This window comes from Schistocerca serialis, chromosome 3 (genome assembly GCF_023864345.2).
Source record: "Schistocerca serialis cubense isolate TAMUIC-IGC-003099 chromosome 3, iqSchSeri2.2, whole genome shotgun sequence".
Taxonomy (NCBI): domain Eukaryota; kingdom Metazoa; phylum Arthropoda; class Insecta; order Orthoptera; family Acrididae; genus Schistocerca; species Schistocerca serialis.
Window position 1 is genome coordinate 565,033,107 of NC_064640.1, and position 14,524 is coordinate 565,047,630.

General features: G+C 39.2%; 1 protein-coding gene across 1 annotated transcript in view; it reads right to left on the minus strand.

The window, feature by feature from the left end:
* LOC126471020 (protein eva-1) overlaps positions 1–14,524 on the minus strand; it is a 333,354-nt gene that overhangs the window by 34,357 nt on the left and 284,473 nt on the right. Inside the window, exon 6 of the mRNA XM_050099080.1 lies at positions 11,901–12,149. Within this exon, the coding sequence (XP_049955037.1) occupies positions 11,901–12,149 (249 nt within the window). The remainder of the gene's footprint in view (positions 1–11,900; positions 12,150–14,524) is intronic.

A 14,524-nucleotide genomic window follows, 5' to 3' on the forward strand; every position in this document is an offset into this window, starting at 1 on the left:
AAAAGGGGAAATAGGTATATCAACGCATTAGTTATCTCCAAAAGTTGACAACCAAAACAACTATGTGCACACGCAAACAGCACATTACAGAAATAAACTAAAAGAGGAAAAAAGAAACTACAAATAAGATGCATTACTACATACAAGAACAAAACTCAAGCAAAGTAGGATATGTACGAGGTGTGTGAGAAAAGTAATGAGACAGATTTTGTAGCTACGAAAGTTTTTATTTTTTTCAAGCAATACTGTCCCCTTCAAAGTAATTCCCTTTTGCACTTATACACTGGCAGAGTCATTGTTCCCAGTCTTGGTAGCAACACTGAAAGGCTTCAAATGGCAGGGCCTTTAACATGGTGGTGTCATTCTTTTGGGTGTTCTCCAGAGTCACAAAATGATGTCCTCCGAAGCCATTTTTCAATTTTAGAAAAGAAAAAAGTCACAAGGACTCAGATCAGTTGAATAGAGGGGCTGTGGAACAACAGTAATGTCTTTTGATGTTAAAAATGGAAGTGACTGTATAACATGGAGCTTTGTCATGCAGCATCCACCTGTCTGCAATGTATGGTCTCACTTGATTCAACCTTTTCCTGAGCCTTTCAAAAACATCTTTGTAAAATACTTGATTCACAGTTTGTCCTGGAGGAACGGTCTCACAAGAGCATGCACACATTCAATGTTTTCATTGGTTTTTGAAATTGATGGTCTCTCTGAGCAAGATTCATCTTCAGTGTGTACTTGGCCTGCAAAAGATTATTTGATATGGTGAAAAAGATGTGGTCTTGATAAGGTATGTTCCCCATATGGCTGTTTCAACTTTTCAAAGGTCATACTCTCGGATTCCCCAAGTTTAACAAAAAACTTGATGGCATAACTTTGCTCTAAATTCTGCTGTTCAATTTTTGTAACACACATCAAATATACAACTTCCCTGGTGGTGCTCTTAAAAATCACCTGATGGCTGCACGGAACTGAAACTTGGAGTGAGCATCTGGAAGCAATGGACACACTGTTCTGCATAAGTAGAATAACACAGTATTGCCAGATTGCTAGCAGTGTTGTCAGCTTCATTACTTTTTTTACACACCTCAGAGTGGAAAGATGAGGTATTAACATAACCTAAAAACTAGCAATTTCATAGATGCATGCACCAAAATTCAGACAAAGTATCTTCCAATTAAGCTATCACTACTGTTAGAAACAATCTGAGGAGATTTATCTTGAAATGGCCAGCAGAACATTTGACACAATAGACAAAGAACAAATCAGAGTGTAAAGTACAAAACTGGCCATTTGAGTACAAAACTGGCCATTTGACACTAGTAGAACTTTTAATTTAAGTACATCAGTCACAAGTTAGAAACATATACAGGAGTAATCATAGGTGGTAACAGCAGACACCTCACTCTTTTGGAAAACTACACTACATAAACAGCAATAGTAATCATAGCCGGTAATGGCAGACAAATCAGACTTCTGGAAAACTACAATGTGTGAACAGGAATAGCACAAAACCATAAATTTTTCATACATGCTGAACATATTTCTTTGCCTGAGTGCCCCTAGACAATGGCCATATGTGTGCAAGTCATGCTTGTCTGACTTTTTCGTCCAAAACCTAAAAGTTTAGCAGTCTTTTCATTGTGTATGTCTGTGACTCAACACCTCCTCTATGATGAGTAGCAGTCTATCCTTTTCATGTTGTTGTAGTTCCATCCTGGACTTTCTACTGTCAGATTAAATGAGTCACACGTGAGTACAGCTACAAACCGTCCCTAAAAAAAACTCTCAGTATAATCTGTTTACTGTGAGCTAAGTGGGCACAAATGTGACCAAATAAAAGTGTTAACTTCTAGTAGCACTCACTTGGATTTCTACTCTTACGGGATTACATGTAGTTATCAGTGTACGGAGCACCAGCAGAAATTAAAGAACTGGCTGGTAGGATTGTAGCAGCCTGTCTCATCGTGCAACAGGCATATTTGAGAAAATGAAGGAAAATTTTATCTGCCATTATATCGTATGCGTTGGGATTAGTGGTCCTCACTTTGAACAAATTCTGTGAGCTTTAGTTGTTACTATAGTTCAATTCTTTTATCTTGGCGGTTCGCGCATGCCCGTCCAGACGCGGGAGATTGCTGCATTGCCAGTTGCACACGACGCACGCGCCAAGAGAAGCAGCGCCATAGTATGGCATAGTTCGCAAGCTTACGTTTAGGGGGGAGAGCGCAGTTCATGAAGTAAAGCCACCATGGCCGCATTAAGCCTTTCGCTGCTACAGAGACGTGCTCCCCGCTTTCCGCGCTGTGCGCGATTTTGTCACTGCACTGCTCGCCTGTGCTGACACATGGTGTTCTGACTGCTTTGACACCCTTATCATTCGATTCCACAAAACCAAACGTGCCTGGTGTAAATAAAACTTTTGTTACAGTCGCGAAAGACGGAATATTTCTCAATATTACATACGACACCTATGTGGTACTTAAATTAAATGAGATACTGTTATACAGTAAATTTTATATGAAATTTAGGTATCTTGTCCACATTTCATTCTCAACATTGTGGCAACTAAAATCGACCATACGGAAAGTATACTGTATGGACTTTTACCTCTGCAAACTCTTAAAAATTTCGTGCAATGGTTTACTATATTTAATGTTGCAAAATAACTGCATTGAACATCGAAACAAAATTAATTCATTTAGGGGGGGGAAGGTATCAGTCAAGAAGATGTGCAAAAATCTAATTTTTGGGCCAAATAGTTTTTGTGAAATCGAATGATAAGTTTGTCGAAGCAGTGGGAACACCATGTGTCTGCACAGGCGAGCAGTGCAGTGATGACAAAATCGCGCACAGTGCGGAATGCGGGGAGCACGTGTATGCAGCAGCGAAAGGGATAATGAAGAGACAAAGCACTAGAAATTTCAAAAAATTGCATTGAAACAAATAAAATTCGTGAAGTAAGACACTTCGATATTGTTTTTAAATAAAGAAAATATTCAGCACCACACAAGGTTTGAACCCTTCACTTTCCACTTACTATCCCAACGCCTTAACCATTACGCTAACGCAGCTCATCACACAATTGAACTCCATGAGGACTCTAACAGGTCACGCAAAATACTGACAAACACTGTTGGTATGACTATGAATTACTCACACTTTGTCAAAGTACAATAGGAAATAAACAATTACTGCTGTTCTTTATTGCGAAAAAGCTGTTCGTGAGATTGATACAAACACCTTTCCCTGCTATCGCCTGAATCAGGAGTCTTATTGCTTGTTTGGTTTAATTAATTAATAGAATATGAAGCAATTGGTAGACACTCATCCGTGCTCTGCTCTGCAGTCGAGATCTGGCAACGTTGTTCTCTGTTCATTGGCTGACTGTGTTTTGTGACGTCAGATGCGCAGAACGAACCTAAACTCGGCCGCCAACATAAATGACACGCACTTTAGAAGATATAAGTTGTTTACATCAATAAAAATAAGTAATATTCACTTTTGACCACTCATTCCCTGTCAGAAGGCAATCATGTAGTAGCCTCTATCATCTACCTACTTTTCACCTAAAGATGTTACACATACATACAAAAGAATTATATTATTAGATTACAGTCAGTGTTCTCCTTTCTGCCACTGACACTAAGTTTTTGTAGTAAAATACTGGGATCTTGGTTACAGTGAATGTTACAGCAGTTCAAGAACACTGCAGTGGCCTTGCATGGTCGTATACAAAAAGTAAGAGGGATTACAGATATACCTCGGAAGAGAAAGTTCTTTCACAATATTTTTAAAAATTTATATATGTATAGGTAAGTTTCAGATCAGAAAATTGAAAGTACAATAAATTAGTATGAGTTGAAGCATTACAAAAAACTACATTATGAGGAAAATAGAAAGCCCCAAGCTTCTTTCCACTATAGGTTACTTCCACCACACACAACTGATGCTAAACAATATCTACAGAAATTCCAAATCTAGTTACACTGTTGATGACAAATGAAATATGTGGATTCTCATGCTAAAGTACTTCATGTTACATTACCTTTAACATTCAATTTTTTCTGTGAAAAATCATGTGTTAACCTTAGCATCTGCATATCTTTCTTGTGAACTATGTTAATGTAAAAGATGAAGGGCTGTACATTTAAAGTTATTAAATCACTTTCAGCTATAGAAAACTTTATGAATAAGCAACTTTGTAAGTCTCAGTAACTGTGTTTCCTATTTCTTTCTTTTTGAACAGGCTGCAACATGCAAAATCTACCTCTCACCCGTGAAAATATGTAATACATGCTTCTGACTATATGTACTTGGTGTATTTTAATACAAGGATGAATGACAAAAAGGAATGACAAAATATGTACACTGAAATACATTTTTAATTAGCAAGTAAAATGTTTGTAATAGCACCAATAAACAAGGAAAAATCATAATCACAATCAGTTCTCAGAAAAGTGTCTACATTCCCGCTATAACATTACAGATGGCACTGAAAATCCACAACTATGGGCTAAAGGGTACAGTCTGCTGTTTGAACTCTGTCTCATTAAACCTATTGCTCAAAAATACACAATAGCACATTTTCAATTCAAGACCAGCATCTCCAATTCATCAGAGCCTCTGATACTAAAGAAATGGCACAAAACACTCTTTGAAAGTTTTAAATCCATTCACACCCAACTTCCACCTGAAACTCTCCTTGTCACTAACAGTATGATCTTGCTCTACACTAACATTCCATGGTTTCTCAGCTGTAGAGCATTACTTGTCCCAACAGCTACCTGAACTTCTCCCTAAAACCTTGTTTATTACCTCCTTAGCCAACTTCATTCTTACCATTAAATACTCCACCTTTGATGGCCAGACCCAAAAACATAACGGAAGTGGGATGGCCGTGTCATACACCATCCTCCCACATGGAAGACACATATTTCAAGACACAGCAACTGCATTCCCCGGCTTGGCACAGGTTAATTGATGATAATTTTGTTCTCCAGACTTAGGGTGAAGAAATATTCCACTTTCTGTAGTAGCTTAACTCCTTTTCCCAACTCCAATACCCAGGATAATTTTCCAGATCCAAAGCCATCATCCCTGTTGTTGACCTACACTTCACTGAAGCCATTACCAAAACCTCAGTTTATGTAAAACCAACTGAAACGGAACAATACCTCCACTTTGACAGTTACCATTCCATTCCCTATAGCGCCAAATGTATGCACCACTGAATTCCTCATTACCAGCACCTACAACTTCTCCCAGGCTTTCCAACTCTGCAACTACCCCACAGAGCTTGTCCACTTGTAAATACCTTTGGCTGTTTCATCCTCTCACTCTCTGACAAATATAGCTCCAGACTCCAAGAAACACAGGAGCTTCTCCCTCACCTTCCAGTAACAGTCAAGCCTCAAATGCATCAATATATTTCTGCATTAAGGCTATAAATTTCTGAAGTCCACACTAAAATGAAATTACATCTTCCTACTCTCCCCAAATCTCCCATTTTCCACTTCTGTCATCATCCTAATCTGCATAAAATCCTCATCTAACTACTTGACATTCTCACACTATTATCACTACCTCTGAATTATTCCTGCTGTAAAGCCTTCCACTACTATTTAGTTCAACCCAGCCATGGATGGCATTTCATATGGGAATGACCACCAACAAACTGACTGAATGCATCAATGGACATTGAAGAACTGTCTGCAACAGCAACATCCTGTACCCAGTTGCAAAAGTGCCGGTTATTTGCAACACCACATGGCCTATTTGGATCCTTCCAGAACTTCAGAGCTGGGAATGTACCTCCAACATATCTCCACATCCCAACAGCCTAATGGACCTACCGTCAACTAATATAAAATCCCATCTCTCCTTTTTATTGTTATTATTTTTGTTACATTTTTGACATGTTTTATTTGTTTACATCATTATTTCCTTGGTTGCTTTTTACTTTTTCAGCTACATCCAGCTGCCTCTTCTATCTCTTTATCTGCTGTTTCTTTCTAAGCTTCCACAACTAAACCCACTTTCCTCCTTGAGGAACTAATAGTTCCAAAAGCTAGGAGAATATTCTGTTCTTTTGTATGTGTCTATTAGCAGTATTAAGACTTTCATCTATTGCAGGAAAATACTGACTATCCATTTGGTCTTGCAATTTTATGGTTTTCTCAATGTATTTTCTTTTTGATACTATCATGACATTTTCTGGCAGGTATTTTCAAAATGATGTGACAAGGTTAGTACCACAATCAAGTTGGTAGCTACATGACAGAAGTCAAAGTTTACATGACACTAAATGATTGTTTAGCATTGTAAACCACAAAAATATACTGCTTTTGATCTGCCTGCATAAATAGCACCATTTTTATTTTCCAGAAGCTGAGTGTCATTTTTATTTAATGATGGTTTCGCTTATTTGATTTTTACCTTCTAATGAAGGCCAGAGCATACAAACTTTTGGCAGGTTATCGACTAGAGCTAACACTCCGACAAACCACCTGCTACTACAAGGTTTCAGACCTGAAATCTAAGTTTGTTAAATTGCCACATGTATTAAATAAAGAAACAAGGTGGTGCCTCTGCCATATTAAATGCCAACCATACTAAATGTCACACAAAAATTTTTAGCATTTTACAGCCATCTACTCTCTACATGTACAAGGAATTTTGTACATTATCAATTTTTTGCACATGATGTTTGTTCAAAGAGGATATCAGGTACATAATTAATGCAGTTAAAAGATTAACTTTTACACGTAATGAAGTATTTGCTGTAAACAAACTGCAACAAAGAAACAAAAATTTTACCACAGTAAGAAGCACATAATAATGACACTACCTGCTTTGAATGACTTCTGTACACTTACATTTCTGTCATAGATAAATGACTCTGCAGTTGGAACCTAATGGGTTTGCATCTCATTACATGTATCTCTAAATATATATTTTTACATTATTACCCAGTACCATCAGTCTTGATAGATTGTCCCTCTGATGATCTACAAAATGTAGGAGAGAATATAGGGCTTATGATGATTTCACTGACAAAGGTATGCACTTCTAGCAGAACCATCTAGGTGAGTACAGCTGTATTTATTTGTCTTCCAAGCTGGGTCTTTATGTAGTACCTGAACTACATGGAAAGTTGATGCCATATCTATTGGATTTTTTGTTCATGCATGTGAAACGATTGGGAAAAAACAGTGGGAAGATAAATGAGACAATGATGTTAACTTTAGTGATTTAGTATTTAAAAAATATGCTTTGAGACATCCTCAGATTTGTGAGCAGAAAAATTAAAGAAAATGGCATAGGATATTTAAAAAGCATGGTAAAGATTAAGAAGCTCAATTTTGCTATGACTTCTTACAGTGAGTGTATCACCAGTCATTTCAAACCAGTAAGTAGTTGCTAACCCACAGCATTTAAGATAAGAAGCTCTTATCCATCTTACTTGTTTGTAATACTGGCCCTCAAAGATGAAGTAATTATTATTTAAAATGGAACTGTTTACAGTGAGTAGGGGGTAAGTCTTTAGTTTGCATTAAGATGAATTTAGGAACAAAAAATGCTAAACAGCAAAAGTGAAACATAGAAGATGGCATAAACAAGATTGTCTATAATGTGGTCAAGAACATAAGATGGGAACATCACTGGTACAAATATTAGGCACTTGAGAATGTTCACAATACTCTCCATCTTGGTGAATAATACTAGGCTCTGTAGTCACAAATGATTAACAGGAAAAAATATTATCCATAATTACACTTGTTAAACCACTTGGTCAGATATTAACAATTTCAAAATACATATCTCATTACCAAATGCTCTTAACATAGTCATTACAGTCACATATACAAAAAGCAGTCACCACATTTGACAGTGGAAAATTACATTCATATGAATAAATATGCCCAACAAGACATCCAAATAATAAGCATGTGCAATATTTATAGATATACAGTATGTGGTTGTAATGATGGTATCAAGAGATTTGAAAAAGAATTACCCACCTTGAAACTGATAATGGCTGAATAAAAATCTTCATAGGTACCGTATAGCTGTGGAAATATATTTTTTTCTGTTTATTCAAAAATGTTGTTTGTGTTCTAAGTTGAAGTTTGCAGATAATGAATTGCAGTCTTCAATAAATAAATATTGAATTATCTGCAATTGAGGCAATAACCAATGACCTTACTTCTGTCATGATGTCTTAGTTAATGTACACATAGATGTCAGGACTGTGAAGTCTCAGGTGGAGGTATGAGAGGATGTAGATTTAAATGTAAGGTTATGCATGCAATATTATGAGATGTCTTAGCAGTGGAGACACTGTGTTAGATACATATATTTTGTAAATGGTGTTGACAAGGAGGTGGTGCAGAGGCTTTTGACTCATACTTACCACAGCCATTGATAACAATGGGAGAATATTAAACATACTGAGTAAAAGATTCAAGGGAGCTAAGTTAGGTACATATATGTGGAGATTTTGATAAAGGACACAGATTTAATGCTGGGTGTTCTTATGTCAAGTTATACAAGTCAAGATGGTGATGGTGGTGCTGGTGGTAGTGTTTATAACAGATTGGAGTGGACTGTGTGGAATTGGAGAAGAAATACACTGCTTGATGTGAAAAGAGAAGCACCGAAAGGGCAGGAGAAAAAAGTGAAACTTCATTGGTTGACATGATATGTGATATTATTGCATTGATTGCAAAGCCAAATCAAGTCTATAAAGAACATGTCAGTATAAGCCCACTTAACAGTATGATGTTGAACCATCTCTTGCCTGGATGCATGCACTGATTCAGTTGGGAAGGGCACCATAATGCTGTTGTAACCTCTCCTGAGGCAAATTGGAAAACTGTTGTCACTAGTCTTTGACATCCTGCATACGGGCACTGGGACGGAATTGACGTTTGAACTGTTTCCACATATGTTCTATTGTGAAAAGATATTGTGCTCTTGCTGGCTACAGGAGTGCTTCAACATCATTCAGACAGTTCATAGAGGCATATGCCATGGATGGATGAATATTAATCTATTGAAAAATGGCAAAATGATACTTTCACATAGCTGTACCACATAAGTATGCAGGATGTCTGGGATGTGGCATCAGAGTTCCCTCATTCACTACAACCCATTATATTAAGTCGTACACGATGACTCACCACACCACAATGGTATGAGTAACAAAGCTATCTCTCTCCAAAACTTTGGAAGAATGAGACCTCTCTCCAGGTCACCACCCTGCTCATGACGATGGTTATCCAGTGTAGCACAAAACTGCAATTCATTGCTGAACACAATGCAATGCCACTCATCAGAAGTCTTTGTTTTCCAGTCAAAGCACCCCTTCAAATGCAGTTATCTGTGTTTTGACATTACCTACAGGCCACACGTGGGATGGTAATTCCCTAGTCTAGCTGCTGTTAGTCTCTGAATAATGCTGCGGGATATTACAGAATGTTGCTGGAGGTCCATTACTTGTAACTTCCTTGGAGATTAGAGCTGTGTGCCGGACTGAGACTCAAACTCAACACCATTGCCTTTTGTGGAAAAGTGCTCTACCAACTGAGCTACCCAAGCATGACTCATGACTCGCCCTCACAGCTTAACTTCTGCCAGTACCTCGTCTCCTACCTTACAAACTTCACAAAAGTTCTCCTGCAAAATTTGGAGGTCTGGAACTTCTGGAAGAAAGGATATTGTGGAGAAATGGCTTAGCTGCAGCCTGGGGGTTGTTTCCAGAATGAAATTTTCACTCTGTAGCAGAGTGTGTGCTGATATGAAACTTCCTGGTAGATTAAAACTGTGTGCCAGACAAAGACTTGAACTCGGGTCCTTTGCCTTTCAAGGGCAAATGCTCTACCAACTGAGCTAGTCCCACAAGTTTCACAGGAGAACTTCTGTGATGTTTGTAAGGTAGAGATAAAGGACTGGCAGAAGTAAAGCTATGAGAATGGTTTGTGAGTTGTGCTTGGGTAACTCAGTTGGTAGAGCACTTGCCCATGAAACACAATGGTCCTGATTTCGAGTCTTGTTCCGGCAGACAGTTTTACTCTACCAGGAAGTTTCATTCCAGTGCACCCTCCACTGAAGGGTGAAAATTTCATTCTGGAGTCCTTAGCCATGAGGAGTGGCCTCAGAGTTTGAGGTGCCACGTCACGGATTGCGCGGCCCCTCCCAGGCGCCATGTCACGGATTGCGCAGCCCCTCCCGCCGGAAGTTCAAGTCCTCCTTCGGGCATTGGTGTATGTGTTGTTCTTAGCATCAGTGAGTTTAAGTAGTGTGTCAGTGTAGGGACCTCAGCAGTTTGGTCCCTTAGGAATTCACACACATCTGGAGTCCTTTACTTGTTCTCAGATGGCAGGCACAGTGTGCTTCATGCACGATATGGTAATCCACCCTTTTGGTAGTCAGTCATGGTCAATCTGACCGTCATGATAATGAGTATACCTGCCTTCATGTTCCCATTCAGTCAAACATACAACAGTGGTCACACTTTTAGCGCCACAAGAATCTAGATACTGGATGATTTGACCAAATGAAGATCCCTAATGAGGCCCCTTTCCAACTCTGTCAGGTGCTGATAATGCTGTCTCTCGTGGGTGCATGGCATCTTCATGTCCTTTACAGCAATGAGTCAACACCTGTCAGTGTTTGTGAACTGTATACACCTTACCTGACCTCGTAAGAACACTAAACATGGACAATACTAATGCACTCCAGTGACCATTATATCTGTCACAGAGAACTGCAACTCTAATAATTTATAAACCTACTGATGGTGTTTATGCATATGAAGTTATATTGCAATCTGACCATGTGTTCTGGGTGCTTCACATTTTTAGTTGGGTAGCGTGTGATCTTAAAGGTATTGTGTGACATGGTTAGACAATTTCTGCTACTACTTTGTAGCCCATTGTTCACACCTACGTATAATGCTTTCAAAGATTGTTAGTCAGATCTGGTGAAAGGAATGTGTTGAAACATAAGGGTAAAATATATGTAAATTGAATAAGTATTAAAGCTAAACTGATGGAGAATCATGAAGATAAGTAGAAGAGTCTCTATGACTGGAATTAGAGAAAAAACTTACGTGGAAAAAGACTGCAACAGTGAAAATGACACTACAGCAGTTAGTTATTTTAGAACAATAACTAAATAAGACATTACATGTAGAGAAGATAGGATGTTAAACTTATCATGTCACTCATTTGGCATCTTCTCTTGTATCACTAGTGTGTGCAAAATCCTGCTATGCATATTGCACTTTTGTTATACACTTAGAATTAACATATGTTAGTCTCCATCTGGTCATTTCCTTTGCTAATTTTCTTTTCTGCAACTTTTCTCAATCCTTAAGGCCTCCCACATTATGGTTTTCCTGCTCTTAGCCTCTGTCTGTTTCATTATCTCCCTGTCTGCAATTTACTGTTTGTCACTTCTTTTCTATCTATTTTCTTCAGCCCTTTATTAATTTATTTTATCATTTACATGTTTTGATTTATGTCTCAATTTCTTCCCTGTCTGAAGTGTGTAATTTTGTTGTTGTAAAGTGCTAGACAGCTGCTTGGTACATCAAGTCATCAGTATTTCCCTTCAAGTTAAAGAAAACCTTTGAACTGGAACGTATTTTGACGCACATGTACATGAGTACAAATCTGTCAACTTAAAATTGTTTCTAAGGTATAAACTGGACAGTAGTGATGTAACAAAATTCACAATTCTTGAAGATAGTTTAGAACCTTGGCTCAAAGAAAGGTATTATCCTTCAACACATGCTGTTCAGTTACTGTTGACCATATATCTTATTCTGAGTATGGCAACACAGCATCTGTTGAGAAGGATAACGTATGACTTTTCTGTGTAGATTTCACACTAACCAGAATGATTGATGTTTCCATCATGTACTGGAGCATGAGGTGAGAGAGTTGTAGGGTCTCTAGCAGGTGCTGCACCTCCTGTTCCCCTGTCATTGAGCCCAGGACCTGCTCCTTGGACATTCGGAGATGGAGAAAAGGCACCTGTTTCGTCTGCAGTGTCATAGGCATCTAGGTCATCTTCGTGATCATCTGCTACTTCATCTGCCTGAGCTGCTTCCTCAATGGCTTCCATCAGAACTTTCCGGGGAACTAAAACAAACCATGCTTTAAGAAGGGGGTCAATGTTTAGTGCATAAAGATAATTGTAAAGATATAGTACCAGTGGCTCTTCCTAGAATTCCACATGACTGATGTACTGCAAAATTCACATAAAAATGCTCAATTAAGGGAAAAATTAGTCAATTAGATGTTTTAAGTATGAGCTCCTCTTTTGGATACACAGTAGCTAAAATGAGCCACATTACTGATGTTGAGTTGTTTTACAATGAAACTGTAACATACAAAATGTTTTTACAACATTCATGAAAGAAAGTATACTACATGGTATATTTTATGTCACCTACATAAAATAAATTTTATAAATTTCTTATGCAGTAAACACAATGCAATTCTAAATCATACATTTTAAACTTGAGTAGAACTGTAAAAGAAAAAGAAATACTTATCTTTCTTGTCATTTAAACTGCATTTGCCACCTAGAAACTATGAAAGTGAAAAATATTTCATTATAACTCTTAAAATTAAAATTCTCCTGCTATGTAATCCCAAATTCCTGGAACCCATAACACATATTGAAATTCCTGCCCTGCAGGAACTTGAGCAACATGCACAACACCACCTCAAAAAGGTGTCCATCCTGCTCACTTCCTACTCCCGCCTCGGAGTACCACTGTCCGCCCCTTCTACAACAACCTACAAACCTCCCCCATGTCCACTCATAGCTGAGAAATCCTGTCTTGCAGACCTACTACACTTACCCCACTCTCCAAAACTCCCTCCCACCAACACACAGAACTCAAAACCTAAGCAAACCCACAACACAGTCATGAACCTTTCCTCCAGAAGCCTTAGTCCCACAGAAATATCAGTCCTTTCCAAAGGCCTCACCTTTTGCCCCACTCCCAAATTCAACCATGCAGGACTAGTTAAAGACCTTCTCTCCTTCTCCCGGTCCCTACAGTGGAAACACTTTTTCACCACCAACCTGACCAATCAGACTCAACCAAAGACCAATATTGAACCTTGCTTAACTCAGTTCACTCCCCCATCCAACCGTGATCCACCCCCACTGCCTCCAAACCACCCCCAGTTAACTTTTCAGAATTTCTTATCCTCAAACCTTGCCTCACCCTCGTTCCCCAAAGCCCTCAACATGCATACTAACCTTACATCTGCAGAAAGAACCACAGTCCACCATCTAAAAACTGATCCTGATCTTATAATCCTACCTGCAGACAAAGGCTCCACCACCGTAGTTTTGAACCGCAAGGATTATGTGGCAGAAGGACTTCTTCAGCTGTCAGATATTTCCACCTACAAACCATGCCACAGTGATCCCATTCCAGCAATCCAGCAGGATCTCCAATCACTACTCAAATCCTTAGGCTCATCCCAGAACCTCTTCCCAGAGTCCATATCTCTACTTACCCCTACCACTCCCTGCACTCCCACCTTCTACATGTTTTCTAAAGTCCATAAACCCAACCACCCAGGATACCCCATTGTGGCCGATTACTGTGCCCCCACTGAGAGAATCTCTGCTCTCATAGACCAACTCCTGCAACCTATTACCTGGAACCTATCCTCCTATATAAAAGATACCAACCATTTCCTCGACCGTCTCTCCGCAGTTCCTTTCCCTCTGCCACATGGTGCCCTGCTCATCATTATTGATGCCACCTCCCTGTACACTAACATTCCTAATGCCCATGGCCTTACTGAAATTGAACACTACCTTTCCAGATGCCCTATGGATTCCAAACCAACAACCTCCTTCCTAGTCTCCAAGACCAACTATATCCTCACCCACAATTACTTCTCCTTTGAAGGCATCACCTACAAACAAATCTGCGGTATGGCTATGGGCACCCACATGCAACCATCCTATGCTAACCTATTCATGGGCCATCTAGAGGAATCCTTCCTAAAAACCCAGAATCCTAAACCCCTCACCTGGTTCAGATTCATTGATGACATCGTTGCTATCTGGATTGAAGGTGAGGACACCTTATTCACATTCCTCCAGAACCTCAACAACTTCTCCCCCATTTGCTTCACCTGGTCCTACTCAACCCAACTAGCCACCTTCCTAGATGCTGACCTCCATATCAGAGATGGCTACATCAGTACCTCCGTCCATATCAAACCTACTAACCACCAGCAATACCTCCACTTCGACAGCTGCCACCTGTTTCATACCAAGAAGTCCCTTCTGTACAGCCTAGCCACCCATTGTCATCGCATCTGCAGTGATGAGCAGTCCCTCTCTAAATATACCGAGGGTCTCACTGAAGCCTTCACTGACCGTAATATCCTACCATCCTTGTACAAAAACAAATCTCCCATGCCTTATCTTTCCAGTCTCCCACCACCTACCAAAGTCCCACAGTCTGGCCACAGAGGAG